This window comes from Acinonyx jubatus, chromosome X, assembly GCF_027475565.1.
Source record: "Acinonyx jubatus isolate Ajub_Pintada_27869175 chromosome X, VMU_Ajub_asm_v1.0, whole genome shotgun sequence".
Classification (NCBI taxonomy): domain Eukaryota; kingdom Metazoa; phylum Chordata; class Mammalia; order Carnivora; family Felidae; genus Acinonyx; species Acinonyx jubatus.
In genome coordinates, this window is record NC_069389.1 from 123,304,281 (window position 1) to 123,320,706 (window position 16,426).

A 16,426-nucleotide genomic window follows, 5' to 3' on the forward strand; every position below is an offset into this window, starting at 1 on the left:
AGGGGCAAGGCCCGGGCCCGCCACCGGGCTCACACACAGGGTGTGGAGGCCTGGTCACCTGCCCGGAGCCAGCGGGGATGGTGGCCCAGCCCCGCCGCACCCGCACCAGCGCCCAGGCCTTGCCTGCCAGGCGGGGCGCCAGGAGCAGAGGAGCGGTCCCCGCCACACGGCGACCGCAGGCTGGCCCCATCTCATCTTCGAAGTGTAGGGACGGGACCGCTGGCCACCCCAGTGGGGAGCAGCACGCCCCCCGCCCCCCATCCTTGGGGTCCCGTCCGCTCTGAGTCCAGGCAGCGCAGGGCAGGGGGAAGCTGACCAGCCCCACCCCACAGCCAGCCTCCAGCCGGCCCCAGCCACACCTCTGCACCTGGCCCTGCCTGTCGCCCTTCTGCCCCATCGCCCGCCGCCCCCCATCCCCCCAAAAGAGGCTGGAAGGGGACTGGGGTGAGGAAAGGGGGGCACCCGGCCCCTCAGGGTGGGTGGGGCTGCCGCTCACGGGAGCCAGCGAGGGAGTCCCAGCACCTCTTAGTCCGGGGCCCCTTAGGATTCTGTGGGCCCACCCCAGCGCGGGTGGCCACACCCCGCTCCAGGGCATAGGGCCAAGGTGCTCCAGGGCAGCCCCGACCACGGAACCCCGGCGGAACCAAGGGAAAGAGGATGGGGTGGCCGCTAAGACAGGGCCAGCGAGCACGCAGAGCAGAGCAGAGCGACAGGTGCCCGCCACAGGCACCTCCCGTGCGCTCAGTGCTCTGCAGCTCTGGACGGTCTCCTCCCGCTCCCGCTGCGGTGGGTGTGGGGGAGTGGGCCCATGGCAAGTGCAGACGGGTCCCCCAGAGGGTGGGGTCTCCTCCTCCGGGGCAGGTGCGTCCAGGGGAGGGCGGTCCCCAGCTGGGGCCGCTGTGCTGTGCGGCTCAGAGGTGGGGCTGGCTTCCGCCGCCTCTAGCGCTCCCCACGGGCTCCCCACGGGCTCCCCACCGGCCGGGCCTCCAGGAGCCCAGCCAGGCCACTGGCGGCGGCGGGGGCGGGGCTGAGCAAACCACTGAGCCACGCGTGGGGTGGGGGGTTGCCCTTGAGCCGGCACACCTGCTGAGGACCGGCCGGGCACAGACGTCCTCGGGCAGAGACGGTGAGGTGCAGGGATGGGCACCGAAGGTGGGTGGGCAGGTGAGCGGGCGCAGGATCTGGCTGCCGGGGGGGGGGGGGGGGGGGGGGGGGGGGGGGGGGCTGCGCCCACCCACAGGGCCGGCCACCAGGGGGAGCGCCTGCGCGGCCCTGTGAGGGAAAGGGAAGATTCCGCGCCCCTCCCCGCCCGCCCACCCCCGCCCGCCCGCCGCCGCCGCCCGCCACCAGGGGCAGGAGGCCTCCGAGGGAAGGCCGCCGGGAGAAGCCGGGCCCTCCTTGCTGTTCCTCCTGCTGGGGCCGAGGGACGGGAAAGCCGTTCAGCTCAGACACACGCCAGGGGGCTGGCGACGACGCCGGCCAGATGGCCCCGGCGTGTGGGGCCACACTGGGCCTGTGGGTCTCCGGGGGGCGTCTTCAGGACCAAGCCACCCGACACGCTGGCCGGGGGATGTCCCCAGGAGCCACGACCACGGTCCCCGAGGTCAGGCCCAGCAAGCAACGCCCTGGTCTCTGCTGCTGCTCCCGGGACACGGCCTGGCTGCCCCGAGACCCTCTGTCCTCGGGTTCAAAAAGCACACGGCGGCCGCCCCGCCCACGGTGCCAGGAGCTGCACCCCGGGCCCTGGCCCTGCGCGGCAGCAACGGCCAACGGGAAAGGTCCGGCCCACAGAACCGGCGTGACACACAGAGCTCGGGAGCATGTCAGAGCGTGTCAGAGCGAACTCATCTCTGAGGCCCAGCCAGGAAGGACCGGGTGGGCACTTCCCCAGGGAAACCAGATGCTGCTGGCCTCCTGTGGCCACAGTGGGAGCTCCTTCCTGAATTGACAGCTGCACCCCGCCCCTCCCCCACCGCAAGCCGGTGCCTGCCACCACCTGGGCCACCAGAGTCCAGCACGGGGCCACCCGGCTACCCGAACCATCACTGAGGAGGGGCCCACTCCTCTCCACTCCCTGCCCTCACCCGCTTGCCAGCCGCCCGGCGGAGGGCAGGGGGCAGAAGGGGGGGCACGCCTGTGTGCGGAGAGAGGTCACCCCTGCCTGCCTCACGGGGCAGCTGCCCCCGGCCCCGGGGAAGGAGAGGACGCGGGGGCAGGACTGAGGCGCCCGGGCGGGAGCACCGGCGGTCCGGAGCCTCCTGCTCTCAGGCCTGGGCAGGACTCAGCACGCTGGCAACGGTGCTGACCGGCTGCCGTGACGACAGACAGCTGCCCGCCCCTGTGTCGGGACGGCCGCCAGGGCTGCACGCTGCCCCGCAAAGGGCAGAAAGCGCCCCTCTTGGGCTGCGTGGGCCGCCCGGGAACCCGGTCCCATATTCTTCTTCCTGTCTCTGGCTCTTTGTGCGTTTTGTCTGCAAGCCTTTAAAGACGAAGAGCCACCCTCTGCCCATACAAATGCGGGCCCTGCCTGCCTTGGTCCGCGGGCCGGAACGTGCCACCCCCCCCCCCCCTTTAGACAAAGGACGTGTTCCTGAGGGGCCCTGTGAGACCAGGACGCCCGCACCCAGGTTCAGGAGCCAGGACGCTCCTCCTGTGTCGTCCCCTCCAGCACTGCTCCAGGTGGACCCGTGTGACCTAGAAGGACACAGCAGAGGGGAGGGAACAGGAACATAGACATGAAGTTGTAAAACGGCTGAGGCTTCAATCTCGGGGCCCCTCTCTTCTCTCTCTCTCCCCCTCTGCCCCCTCGCTCTCTGTCTCTTTCTGTCTCCCGTCTGTCACATCGCTGGCTCTGGGAAGCCCTGCCCTGTGCTGCCCTATGGAGGGGCCCCACGGGGGAGGCACTGAGGCCCCGCCACAGCCACGGGAGCCAGCTTGGACGCAGGGCCCGCCCGACAGGCAGACCGGGTGGCTTGGGCCCTAGCTGATGCCTGGACTGTGGCCTGTGAGCCACCTTGAGCCAGAGCCCCCCAACCGAGCCCTCTAGGAGCCTGTCCTCAGACAGTGTGGAGGTCAGATCACAGGGATTAGTGGTGGCAGGGGTACGTCGGGGTAACTCGGTGTGCAGCAATGGGTGAGGAATACATGGAAGCGCCACGACCCGGTAGCTGGGGGCGGGGGGGGGGGGGCAGGGAGGACGAGGGGCAGAGGCTAGTCCGTTTGATCCCACGGCCACAACACGCTCGTGTGCCACGTCGCAGAGCCACTCAGGTATTTACGTGGAGAAAGCCTCTCTGAGTAAGTCTGGAGCAAAGGAACCCACGAGAAACCCCGGAAGCCATTAGGAAGAGCCTGGAAAGCCCGATGACACAGAAACTAAACGCGTCTGCCTGGCCTGAACAAACCCAAAACCACAGTCAAGAGACAAGTGACAGCGCAGCTCGGGGAAAGATTAGCAAGACGTGACTCAGGCCTCGTAGCATTACCCTATAGAGAGAGCTTGAAGCGGTCCAGCAGGAAAAGCGCCAAGACCCGGTAGCTAGAGGCAGGGGGCGCGAGCAGGGAGAAGGAAAGGCAGAGGCTACACCCTTTGACCCCACGGCCAGAACACGCTCGTGCGCCGCCTTGCAGAGCTGCTCATTCTGGAGACAAATGGCGGCCGGTGCCGGGCACTGCATTGCCCCCACCAGCCGGGGACAAGCCACCGCGGAGTCAAACAAACAGCGACCAGCAAAGAGACCGGCCCTAGTGGGTGGGTGGCGGTCGTGGCGCCGGGTGCCGAGCAGCTCCGGGCGGCACCGCCGGGGACCTGGGAGGCCATGTTGCTGGAGAAAGGCAGTGGCTTCCCAGCAGCTAGAGGGCCGACGGCACCCACGGACCAGACGACTGGCAGGGCCGGTCCCGGGCAGACAACCCCCTTTCCCGTCTGCACGCTCCCCCCAAATCCACATTCTCGGTCTCAGGGCCCAGGGTCCTCCCCCGGCCCCGAGCTCAGGGTGCGGCTCTGTCCTCTGCCTCATCCAAGGCTTCTTTGCATCCCCACTGCCGGGCCCCACTCTGATCTCCGCCCCTCTCTCTCCTACGTGTCCGGACCTATCCGCTCCGGTCTGGGACTTGCCGGGCGCCTGTACAAACCCGACAGACACCTTCTCCCCGCCCGGGCTGTGGACGGTGCCCTCCAGACAAACCGGGGCAGGAAACGCTGACTGCCCCTCGACGGGGAAGTCCCCGAATCCTCGAGGGCTAGCAGCCTCCTGGCGTTTCCCAGGCCCGTGGGGACCCGGCCAAGGGGCCATGCCCAGGTAGGGAGGGCACGGGGCACGCACACACCTAGGAGTGAGTCTCAGGTCTCCGCAGCAGTGCTCCTCACAGAGGGGGTCCCAGACCCGTGGTGGTGGCAGCAGCGTCAGTCAGCCCGGAGCTTGTTAGAGTCACAAGTTCTCAGGCCCCACCGCAGATCTGCAAGATCAGAGACTCCGGGGTGGAGTCCGGCGTCGCGAGGTTGAACAAGCCCTCCAGGTGTTCCCACGCGGCCGTCCAGCCTGAGAACCACGGGGACGGATGGTTCCTGATGGCACCCACTTGTAGAGAAGCCACGAGCTTTCTCTGCCTCTGCGGGGCCGCCCTTGCTTGTGACCTCCCCAGGTGACAGGCAGGGACAACCACAGCTGGTCCTGGAGAACAGGGTGACTCGGGCAGGACTCTCTCCCAGGGGGACCACACCTGTCAAGTGGCGTGGGAAAGACTGTGTTACCTTCCTGCCGTCCTCACCTGCAGGAGCCTGGAGAGCTCCCCTGGCCAACACCACACTCGCGGGTACGGGCACCAGCTCTGCCCACCTTTTCCCGGGTACCGGGTACTAGGCCTGTGTGTGTGTGGAGGTGGGATCCATGCTTTACAGAGAACTGTCCCAGACGCACTCAGGGTCGCTGGAACACACAGCGCGCCGGGCAAGGAAGGGGTGGGAGGGGGGGGGAGGGGGGCGGGGGTGCCGCGATCCGGTCCCCGGGAGGCTGGATGCGCCCCGGACCGCACAGCAAGGCCGCTCTCCGAGGCCAGGGCGGGGAGGGGCTGCAGACGCGGTGACTATGCCCTTGGTCATCCCGGTGGGGCCGCCGCCCCCTTCTCCCCTCACTAGGCCCCCGGGGGCCCCGATACACTGGCCCTGGCCGTCTAGAGGGCCAGACACCGTCAGGTCGGCCTCGCCCCGGCGGAACGCACAGGTCCCCAGGCCTCGGGGAACGGAGACTCTGGCAGGGGCCAGGACCCGGAGAGGCGGGGGGCGGAGCCCAGGGACGGAGGGCGGAGCTCAGGGATGGAGGGCGGTGTCCAGAAGGCCGGGGCGTCGTCCGGGCACGCCGCGCCCACCCTCACCGCCCCGGCACCGGTCTCCTCCTGTCCCTCAGCGCGCCACAGGAAGCCCCGCCCCACAGGTCGCGGGGCACCGCCTTCCTGCCCACCCCTTCCGGCTAGCTCCGCCAATGCCCCAGCTCGGCTCAGGACGGGGCCGCTCCCAGGCCGCCCGCGGAAGCCCCGGCCCCGCGGCCTGACGGACGTGTCCCCTGCCCAATCAAAACAAGCCGGTCGCCTGCGCGCCCCTCTGGGCTCGGCTCCCGCGCGCTCCTTTCTAGCGGTCGGGCCCGGTGGGCCGCGCGACGCCTAGACGTCCCGCCGGGACGAGCGGGACGTCTGCGTGCAGAGTCGCGCAAGTCGTCGTGTCCGTCCACGCCAAGCCCTGCTTGTGTGCTTTTGGCTGGAACTTGGATCTTGAAGTGACGGACCTCACGGGGAGTTCCGGAGAAGCGCCGGGGCGCCTCCCGCAGTTCCCTGGGACCGGCAGGGTGCACATCTAGTGCAATCGCACACCCGGCTTTGGCATTGCTGCCGTCCGAGAGCTGCTCCGTGTGTGCCGCACCCGCGTGTGCGGCCGCGCGTAGCTCTGCACTTTTGCCACGCGTGTAGATTCAGGCGACTCCCACGGGCATCCGCGTCCAGTTGGTTCCCTCCCAAGGACCCCTCCTGTTAACCTTTCGTAACCACAGCCTCCTCCCCTCTGCTCCCTCCCACCCCGCGACCACCAGTGTTGTGTGCTCGCTCGTGTACAAGTTGGTCATTTGAGCACTTCGGTAAATGGAACCATGATGCGGTATGCAGTAGGTCTCAGTGACTCCGGGTGGGCTTTTTTCCCTTCACTCTCATCATGCCCTTGAGATCCATCCAGATGGTTGCGTGTATCCATAGTCAGTTCTTCCTTCGTATTGCTAGCTACGGTCCTTGGTGTGGGTCGACCGGTTGCTTCAAACATTCACCCGCTGAAGGACACGCTGCTCGTCCCCAGTCCTAGGCTGCTGCAGATACCCCCGCTATGGACATTCACGTACGTGTTTTCGCGTGATCCTAAGCTTCTGTTTCTTTGGCCTAAATGCCCAAGAGTGCAATTGCTGGGTCCTATGGACATGGATGTTTAGCTTTAAATATTTCATTTAATTTTAGGGTATTTATTTAAGTAATCTCTATACCGAACGTGGGGCTCCAACCCACCACCCCAGGATCAAGGGTTGCACGCTCTTCCCACCGAGCCAGCCAGGCGCCCCTGGATGTTTAGTTCTCCTAAAGGGAGAAACTGCCCACTTGCGGTCCACCCTGGCTGTTATCATTTTCCATCAGCACCCTGCACAGTTTTAGAGCGCATCATCGAACATTTTTACAAAGCAACATTATATTAAGCAAGATTGTTAACAATTTTGTCTCTCTCTTCTACATATAGTCTTCTAATGCAATCACCAACATAGTCATTTACAGAGTTTTACAAAGCATATACCCTGGGGCGGGGGTGGGGGGCGGGCAGGGAAAAACAAAAATGAATAAAAATAAAAAGCATACATCCTATATATTTAATTGTGATTTTCTCTTACTTACTTACTTAGCAATAGGTCTTTGAAAACCTTCCATGTCACTAAACAAATGTCTAGCTCATTTCTCTTCTGGCTGCGTGGTATCTGATGCATGTACTGTATGTATGTACTATATGCAGGTACTATAATTTACATAATGAATCCCCAACTGGATGGTACGTTTACCTTTCCTCTTCTCTCTGCCATTGGCATTAGCACCGCAAGTACCAACTGTGAACGTGTGTCGGCCTCCCTCTAGGATAATTACCTCTAAAGCAAAATTGACAGGCCAAAACCTATGGGCGTTTGAAATGTCAATAGATACTAAGAGATGGCCTTCCCGACCGAAAGACCCCACTGGTGGTACACTAGGGCTGTTAGTTCTTTGTTACCTATGTTGCAAATATTTTGCCCCCAGTATGTCTTTTGTCTTCAAGGACAAGGCTTGCCGGTTTGGGCAGTCAAGAAGGTATACATTTTTTTTTTTAAGTTTTTATTTTACTTTTATTTTTAATTACTTATTTTCCTTGAAAAATTTTAACGCGATTTATTTCTGAGAGACAGAGACAGAGAACAAGCAGGGGAGGGGCAGAGAGAGAGAGGGAGACACACAATCTGAAGCAGGCTCCACGCTCGGAGCTGTCAGCCCAGAGCCCCACACGGGTCGAACCCACGAATCGTGAGTGAGATGGTGACCTGAGCCGAAGTCGGTCGCTTCACCGACCGAGCCACCCAGGCACCCCAATTTTTAATCATTTTCCATGTTTGTTTATTTTTGAGAGAGAGGGAGAACGCGAGTGGGGGAGGGGCAGAGAGAGGGAGTCAAGAGGATCCAAACCAGACTCTATGCTGACAGCACAGAGCCCCATGTGGGGCTAGAACTCACAAACCGTGAGATCATGACCTGAACCCAAGTCGGAGGCTTACCCGAATGAGCCACCCAGGCGCCCCTAAAGTTTTTGTTTTTAAGTCATCTCTACACACCCCCCCTTGGGGCTCCAACTTCAAACCCTGAGGTCAGGAGTCACATGCTCTACAGACTGAGCCAGCCAGGCGCCCCAAAGTTACACATTTTTATACCACCAAGGGTATTAAACTGTCAATTGGCGACTTCTGGGTTGCGTATAGTGGGCACGAAGGCCTCCTCCCACGTGTGATGACAGTAAGGAGACTCGGGGTGGCATTGATGAGCCTGTTGCCAAGTCCTCGGTGACCCGGGCTGGTAGGTTGACCCGCTGGGCCAATGGCTGTGGCCCTGGGCGCCGGTCACATGATGCGGGGCTGCCTAGGCTGGGGGCTGGGGGCGGTGCCACTCTGACAGCCAGCCCCTGCCCTCCAGGGATGCCAGTCCAGTTTGGGAGAAAGACCAGCGAATACGGAATGAGAAACACGCATAGGTGGCGCGCGGGTAAGCAAGAGAAATCCCGGGGAAGAGGACGCAGAGCAAATGCAAAGTCAGGGGTGGGTGAGCAGGGATGCGCTAGGGCCGTGGGGAGGAGCTCCCGGGGTGGGGAGGAGCTCCCGGGGTGGGGTTCCCAGGTGCCAGGAGCAAATGGCTTTCAGAAGGTCAGAGGGCAGAACCGAGACCCCACCTAAAACCCGTGTTGGTGAAGGGTGACCCCCCGCGGGACAAAGGCAGGATGGTGCTATAAGGAGAAGTGGGTCTGAGGGAGCGGGGACGAACGCCCCCCTGACTCCAGTCCTAGCAGCCGCGAACAGGGAGGGGCTGCCTTCCCCCCACCCCTAGCTGCAGGCTGAGAGGGGAACTGCTCCCCCTGCATCGTCGTGGTACTGCTGGGCTCCGGGCCGGCCGAGCACATCCACCCTCCCTGGAAGGGTAGCTCACCCCAGGCTTCCGGCCCAGGACCCCCAGAGGCCCAGCGGGACACGCGTCAGCAACCTCGACTTGAAGACACGGCCCACCTTGGTGGAGAATCGGCAGGCCTGTCGAAGACAGGACTGGCCCTGTGGACCTTCCCAGGGTGCAACTCTCAGAGGCCAGAGGACATCGTTTGCGGTCATGGCATTGCGAGCTTGCGGTGTGCCTCGGGCGTGATCCCCATTCACGGCTGTGCCATCCCGCAGCCCTAGCAGCCTGTTCGAGGCGTGATCCCCATTCATGGCTTCTTCCGCACCACTAGCTGGCAAGTGGCCCAGGCGGGGTGTGGATCAAGGACGTCGGGCTCAAGCCAGATCCCCTTCTGTGGGGCTGTGCTCTACGGCGCGGCTCGCTCCCTCACTTGGAGGTCCCCGGGGAACGTGTGGCACACTCAGCATGTCCTGGAGGCTTGAGAGGTGAGCCCAGGTGGCCATCCCCCACGGAAGCCTCCTCGGGCCAGCACACAGCAAAGGGGGCAGGGTGAGAAAGAGAGCCGCCTTCCCCTCTTGTGCTTAACTGGGGTGGGGCGGGGGGGGGGGGGGGAGGGACTTCAAAACCCAGACTGGCATTACCTTTGATTTCTCAGGAGATCAGAGAGCGGCGCTCGTGGATATCTACGCGTTGTTTGCGTTATTGTGATAGAAAGCTACTCCACCTCCCCAAGTCTTCAATGGCCTGTGAGACACAACAAAATAAAAACACAGAAGAGGGAATCAAACAGATAAGAATAATTTTAAAAGCCCAGGCACGGGGCACCTGGGCGGCTCACTCACTAGAGCACGCAACTCTGTGTCTCGGGGTTGCGAGTTCCAGCCCCGCGTTGGGCACACAGAGGTTCCTTAAAAGAAAAAAAAAAGCACCCAGTCATTTTTGAAAAAGAACCGTCGAAGTCGGGCGCCTGGGTGGCTAAGTCTGTTAAGTGTCTGACTTTGGCTCAGGTCATGATCTCTCGGTTCGTGAGTTCGAGCCCCACGTCGGGCTTTGTGCTGATGGCTCAGAGCCTGGAGCATAGATTCTGTGTCTCCCTCTCTCTCTGCCCCTCCCCTGCTCGCGCTCTTTCTCGGTCTCTCTATAATAGACATGAAAAAGCGTAGGAGTAACAAAACATAGCCTTTGGAATAAAATCCGTCAACAGACGGATGAAACCACAAACAGATGCCACCGAAGAAAGAATTACTGACCTGGAAGATGGTCCTCAGAAATCATCTCCTGCCCCATATCCCCTCGTGGTGGATAAGGTTGCTTCCGCCTTCCCTGAGAAATTGTGGCAGCCCCTCCTCAGAGATCCAGGCTCTGCCTCTTCCAGGCCCCTCATCCTGGCGTCTAGGTGTCTGCTCAGCCCGACCTCTTCCCGCTTCCCCTCACCTTAGGGACGGCAGCTTTCTGCCACACGATCTGTTTCTTCAGCCCTCCGGGCCCTGAGCCACCAAATGCTCGTATTCGATTTCGTCTGCTGAGAAACCGTGTCTATTTCTCGTCTCCTTCTCCTGCCCGACTGCTACAGAGTCGGACCTGGGAGTGGTCTCAGAAGAGGGGCCCGCCAAGTGGGGATGTGGGGATGGGTGTGGTCGCGCCCTTGGGCCCCAGGGCAGGGCTCGGGCTCCCTGCCAATGGGAACTGGGCGCGTACGTAGCACCCGCGGTCTGCGGGGACCTCTTCCTTCATCAGGCTGTCACCCGCAGTGAACCGGGATGAAGGGCCACCTGCGGGAAGCCCTGAGGAGCCGGCGTGGCTGCTGTACTGTCACGGCGGTAAGGACGGCTCTGAAGATTGTGGTGTGGTGATCCCGGAGCGCGCAGAGAAAACAATGGCAACTTTAGTTCCTTACCTCTCAGCTCCAGTCACAGCACGACACGCACAGAACTCCCCCCGACAGCCCTAAAAATTCCCTTCCTTCCGTACCTGCAAGGGTTCCTCGTGGTGAAGATTAAACACAAGTTTATCGGTGCGGGTTACAGAATCCCAAAGTCCACTGAATTCCCAGCCTCTCTGTGTTTCTCGTGTGAAAGGTATGGCCGTGGTTGGAGGAGTGTGGCCCGGAAACCTGGAACTGGGACGTCTGCTCGGCCTCAGTCGAAGCTGAGAGTCGGGATGCCATCAGCCCCTCTGAGCACCCCCATAGTGGTTCAAGTAGCTGCCCCGTGTCTAAGGGACTGGTGTCCCATCGCTAGAGGAATGTGTCATTATCCCGTGTGGGCTTGGTCCCTTGTAATGCAATTCATATTGTCCTTGAGATCCTGTGCAACATCCCGCTTGCCATTCAGCCCATACGTAGGGTGCAGTCACAGTATGCCCCACGGCTAAGTCTGAACCATGAGGAAATAGCTCACGTGTCAATAAAAGTTCTCAGATGTAACTGGTATCTAACAGATTAATCCTATTTGAACATTTGTGGGAATGGATTCTCAGGCTACCAGGCTAAGGAGGTGAGCTAAGGCACTCACTGGGGTAGATTCACTGATAGGGATGTACTTACTAAATGTTACTGAAGCAATGTGGAGCACTTGTAGCTGGTAAGAAATACAGGCCCGTGCTTGTTTGGTTGACTGAACTTGGACTCACTGGTGGCCTGTAGTTGATCGGTTTCAATGCCAGGACTCTCTTGGCATGAGGTGGAGAAGGGAATCTAAAGTGTTACGAGAAAAAGAGAAAAAAACCCCAAGTGTTAGAGAGAGAACAACTTGGGAAGTGTTAGAGAAGATCACGTTGGATCTGAACACTCCACACCCTATGTTCCACAGGATGGTCCAGAAGCAGCTCCTTTCAGTGAAGCTTTGAGAGAACCATTAGAGTAGGAACAGTTGCATCTTAGAAAAGCTCTGGAAAGATCACCATGGGGGCCCCTGGCTGGCTCAGTTGATAAAGAATGCAACTGTTGACCTCTGGGTAGTTAGTTTACCACATTGGGTGTGGAGCCTCGTTAAAAAAAAAAAAAAAGATCAGGTGCCTGGATAGCCCAGTGGGTTAAGTATCCGACACTTGATTTTGGCTTAGGTCAGGATCTTCAAGGTTCGTACATTCGAGCCCTGCATTGGGTTCCGTGTTGACAGTGCAGAGCCTGCTTGAGATTCTCTCTTTCTCTGTCTGGCCCTCCCCTGTGTTCTCTCTTAAAAATAAACATTTTTTAGAAAAGAAAGAAGAAAATGAATGAAATAAAACAGGCCAAGTGCTACAGCATGTTTGATATATAGAACTCTAAATGCTCCAAGTATGGGAGCCAAAAATCTGGCTTGAGCTGCTCCAGTGGAGTCACAGACTCTCACCCAGTTTCGAGACCCAGAGTCCCTTCATGGACCGGGAGGTGGGTCCCCTGAGACACACACTGCACCATTGCTCCGGTGGAAACCACAAAGGGATCTGCAGGCCTGTACTCAAGTGACAGGTTGTCCCGGAGAACAGGTGTGCTTGAGCAAGCAGGCCTCCCTCCTTGGCAGGCCACACCTATCAAGTGACATGGGAAAGGCTTTGTTACCTTTCTCCTGTCCCCACCTCTAGAAGTGTGGACAGTTCTGGGATTTACTGAGATCGCTGGTAACTCAAGCACTAACTCTGCCCACCTCTCTTGGATCCTATTCTTGTTGTGGGGTTGGGGGGCTTATTGTGAACCATCTCAGGGGCACACTTTCGATGTGCTGGAACACAGTGGGCAGGGAAAGGAGTGTGTTGAGGAGGCGTGGAGGTGTGCCACAATCTGGGCCCTGGGAGGACGGAAGCGTCCAGAACTGCACCGCATGGCTGCCCTCAAAGGCTAGGAGTGGGGCACAGCCGGAGAAGGAATGACAGTGCTCCTTTGCCACCCTTGGTGCGGTTGTCGCCTCTGTCTCCAAGTCACCCTGGGGAGCATAACGTCTCTTTTCTCTGCCTGGTCAGGGTGGGCCCAAAGGTGTACACGGGGTCTGCCATGCCCTGGATCATGAGGGAGGCTTCTCCTTGCCCTTTCTCCAGCGAGAGGGCGCAGCTCTGCCAGTTGTCTTCGACGAACCGGGAAACTGTGCATGGCTTACAGCAAAGGCAGCTCCGGAATCTTCGGTTAATGCGGAGGGCGGGGTGGTGGTGCGGGGGCGGGGCGAGCCTGCCGCTCCGCCGACAAAGGGACGTGGACCTAGGCTCCAGCACAGCATGTGCCATGGGGTCCTGGAGCTCAGAGGGAGGCTCGGGCCGGGGGCGTATCCCAGCCCCGTGACCCCCGGGAACACGCAAGCAGCCACAGTAAGCCACACTCAGAGGTACTTTCCTTCTTTCAACCCCAGGAGTATATGGCGTTCATAGTTACGGCAAAGCCTCGGGGAAGAGTTCTACACCCAAGATGGCCGGCCGGAAACAGGCTTCTCGCGCCGATGTGGCGAGGCCAGATTGGCTAGCTGGCCGCCCGCATTTGAACGCTCAGCTGTGTCCCGGTTCAGCTCTGGAGCGGAGGCCCGCCCGCACGCAGGCGCACAAAACTGCTGCATCTATGTTCCGGAAGTGTGACAGAGCGTCCACCCTCTCTGGCCAGGACTCTATGGTTCCTATGCGCGAAGATCGGCCGCCTATATAAGGCATGCGCAGGCGTGGGAGCGCCTCTTTTCCTTCGGCGTGGTGAGTAGTCGTGGTTCTGGAGTTGTGCGTTGTCCTTGCTGGTTCTCTGTCCCGGTTTGAGGCCTGTCCGCGTCTTCTGTTCCGACTTTGTCTGTTTCGTTGCAGCCACTGAAGATCTTGGTGTCGCCATGGGCCGCCGCCCCGCCCGGTGGTGAGTGCCAAATCCGTATAATTTCGCTGATGTGAAAAATGGAGGGAGAACTGTATTTCAACGCTAAAATTAACCGTGGGGTGGGGCCTCCGGGGCACCTTTTCTATATTGCGAACGGACTCCACGTTTTTACTGATATTCCGGGTCGCTTGGGGACTTCGTTTACACTGTCTGTTTCTTTTAAAGTTCAGGCCTTTCTTAAGCATTTCTTCTGTTTTGTTGGGGTGCCAGATTTACCTTGGCCTGCATGTGTTCCACCACTTACAGGCTGAAATCGACGGCCGCCTTACATCTAGTCTCCGTCCTGGAAATTAGCCACCTTTTCAGACTCGATACCCTCTCAGGGCCTTTGTGTGCCATCCCCATCTTATTTCCGGGCGACATGCCCGTTCGGCCTCGGTCGCCAAGGGCCGCCCTGACCAGAGGGCTCAGCCACCTCGTGTGCCCTGCAGGGGGCGTCAGAATCTTTTCACATGTGGTTTCCAAGGCGGATTTATTGCCACGTGCCCAAAAATCAGTGGCATGAATTATGTTACTAATTAGCAAGAAATTTGCAGTGCCTTAGAGATGTTTCTCTTATTTAACTGGAGAAGTGCCTTTCCACCTGTTGACCTTATAGGAAGCATGGAACCATAATAATACGGGGTTGAGGGAGATTTTTTGCTTCTATGTTTTCTGTATGAGTGTTCTCTAATTTTTGGTCACTTTGTTTTGACCGTGTTTTGCTTAGAGCCAAATTCCAGGAGTGGAGACAGCTAGAGATTGAGATGTTGCCCCCGGTCCCCATTCCCTGCCCTCCTTTGGTCTTAATTTAAGGGAGTTCTCAAAGTGCTTATTGGGTTCACTTGTGAACTATAAACTTATTTCTCCCCTCCCCACAGTTACCGGTATTGTAAGAACAAGCCGTATCCAAAGTCTCGTTTCTGCAGAGGTGTCCCTGGTAAGTAGTGGGAGAGTTCCCAAACTGGTTTGGCTGCACTGACTCAGTTGCCTCCGGTGCCCCTCCCCCACATACTTATCTCCATATTTTTCAGATGCCAAGATCCGAATTTTTGACCTGGGGCGTAAGAAGGCAAAAGTGGATGAGTTCCCACTGTGTGGCCACATGGTGTCAGATGAATACGAGCAGCTCTCCTCTGAAGGTGAGGCTGGATTCCTTGTTAATCCCATCCTTTCTAACTGCTCCCCTCCCCCACCAGACCCAGAACAAACTGCACCAGATTCACCATTTAATCAAGAGTATCTGATGGCGAGCCTTTTTATGAAGTTCACCCAGTCGATACAGATGTACACTGAGGGCCAGGGACGGTTACCGTAAGTGGCTCTGTCCTATCTTGTCTCACTGCTGCCTCCCACCTGCCCCCAACCTAGCCCTGGAGGCTGCCCGAATTTGTGCCAACAAGTACATGGTGAAAAGCTGTGGCAAAGATGGTTTTCACATCCGGGTGCGGCTCCACCCTTTCCATGTCATCCGTATCAACAAGATGTTGTCCTGTGCTGGAGCTGACAGGTGAGCTGGGTCCTGGGTGTCTGTCTTTTGAGGGGTTTTCCCATAACTTGAGGCTTTTGTTTGCCTTGTTTTTTCCATCAGAACAAAGAGATGGTCTCTCGTACGGGATTCCCCCATAGTAAAGCCAAGTTAAAGGTTCCCAAAACAAAAGGTATCACGACTAAGTCTTAGCCTCTGGGTGACAGGTGGAGGGAGGGGAGGTGCTTCTGAGGGAGAGGCTTTAATCCTGATGATACCCATCTGCCAGCAAGCAGGTAGCTGAAGCAGCCACCAGTTGGAAGGCTTTCAGCTGAGCCCAATGACACCTTGTAGGGGCTGCCTAGTCTTTTCCAGTTTTCCATTTTCTGCAGCCAATTAAGCCGACTGTGCTCTTTCCCCATGGGGCCCAGTGTGCAATGGCTGCGAACAGCAGCCTCCTTGGTAGTGTATGCAGCCTGTTGGTTGTACGGGTTGCCCTAAGGGACCTTGGAGACAGTTTTGTTCCAGTGGACATTGAGGGTTGGCCTCATGCTTTCTCCAATTTAGGCTCCAGACAGGTATGCGGGGTGCCTTTGGAAAGCCCCAGGGCACAGTGGCCAGGGTCCACATTGGCCAAGTCATCATGTCCATCCGTACCAAGTTGCAGAACAAGGAGCATGTGATTGAGGCCCTACGTAGGGCCAAGTTCAAGTTCCCTGGCCGCCAGAAGGTAAGTTGTGCCGAAACCTTGGTCCTGCTTTACTTGCCCTGGTCAGTGTCCAGGTTTCCTAATTCCGTTATTTTCATCTTATCACAGATCCACATTTCCAAGAAGTGGGGCTTTACTAAGTTTAACGCGGACGAATTTGAAGACATGGTGGCTGAAAAGCGGCTCATCCCAGATGGCTGTGGGGTCAAATACATCCCTAATCGTGGCCCCTTGGACAAATGGCGGGCTCTGCACTCATGAGAACCTCAGCACTGCCCTTCCCCATTCATGCCCACCAATAAATCCTGCTTCCTGTCTATTTGTCTTTGCATCTGGATTCAATGGTGGTGGGCTGGGAGGGGGACTCTAGAGTCACTACCTTGTCTTTTCAGAAGAAGGTTGACAAGCTGGCCAAGGCCAGCAAGGAGACAAACCTAGCGACATGGCCTGGGACCAGCATCCTCTCAATTGTCCGGTTGGGACTTTGACTTAGACCTGCCTAGATCAGAAGCTATCAATTCAGGTTTTCCCTGCCAAGTTCATGCTGTGATTAGTCCAGTATAGTCCAGTGGATGCTGCCTTACTAAAGTGCCCTGCCCAGTGATGAAATAGGGCTGGTGGCCTAAGGTTGACCTCTGGCTGCTTGTGGAATCTTTCCCCACAGGTCCCAGACCAGCAACATCACTGGAAACAGAAGTGAATCAGACCAGGCATGGTTCCAGCCATGTTTTAACCAGCACTCGAGGAG

General features: G+C 58.9%; 1 protein-coding gene, 3 long non-coding RNA genes and 1 other non-coding gene across 10 annotated transcripts; 3 read left to right on the plus strand and 2 right to left on the minus strand.

Annotated features, from left to right (window-relative positions):
* Window positions 1-1,324: 1,324 nt before the first annotated feature.
* Window positions 1,325-6,425, minus strand: LOC128311485 (uncharacterized). Its single transcript, XR_008289931.1, has 3 exons — window positions 4,839-6,425; window positions 4,330-4,722; window positions 1,325-2,694 (listed from the first exon to the last, which is right to left on the minus strand). It is a non-coding gene; the product is annotated as an uncharacterized LOC128311485 (long non-coding RNA).
* Window positions 6,426-7,369: 944 nt separating this feature from the next.
* LOC128311484 (uncharacterized) lies at window positions 7,370-11,242 on the minus strand. 5 transcript variants are annotated; one of them, XR_008289928.1, is made up of 4 exons: window positions 9,954-11,242; window positions 9,546-9,610; window positions 9,345-9,447; window positions 7,370-9,173 (listed from the first exon to the last, which is right to left on the minus strand). It is a non-coding gene; the product is annotated as an uncharacterized LOC128311484 (long non-coding RNA). The 5 variants fall into 5 exon arrangements; XR_008289929.1 differs by having other exon boundaries at window positions 7,370-9,180; XR_008289930.1 differs by lacking the exon at window positions 9,546-9,610 and having other exon boundaries at window positions 7,370-9,132.
* LOC128311486 (uncharacterized) lies at window positions 8,175-10,119 on the plus strand. The gene is made up of 3 exons (XR_008289932.1): window positions 8,175-8,301; window positions 9,035-9,188; window positions 9,359-10,119. It is a non-coding gene; the product is annotated as an uncharacterized LOC128311486 (long non-coding RNA).
* Window positions 11,243-13,334: 2,092 nt separating the features above from the next.
* On the plus strand, window positions 13,335-15,997 carry RPL10 (ribosomal protein L10). 2 transcript variants are annotated; one of them, XM_015085585.3, is made up of 6 exons: window positions 13,336-13,501; window positions 14,383-14,441; window positions 14,536-14,643; window positions 14,873-15,011; window positions 15,537-15,699; window positions 15,787-15,997. In XM_015085585.3, exons 1-6 carry the CDS (start codon window positions 13,479-13,481, stop codon window positions 15,937-15,939), a joined length of 645 nt encoding a protein of 214 aa, XP_014941071.2. In that variant the 5' UTR covers window positions 13,336-13,478; the 3' UTR covers window positions 15,940-15,997. The 2 variants fall into 2 exon arrangements, with proteins under 2 accessions (XP_026909029.1, XP_014941071.2); XM_027053228.2 differs by lacking the exon at window positions 15,787-15,997 and having other exon boundaries at window positions 13,335-13,501; window positions 15,548-15,656.
* LOC113597407 (small nucleolar RNA SNORA70) lies at window positions 15,356-15,488 on the plus strand. The gene has a single exon (XR_003418172.1). It is a non-coding gene; the product is annotated as a small nucleolar RNA SNORA70 (small nucleolar RNA).
* Window positions 15,998-16,426: the final 429 nt, after the last annotated feature.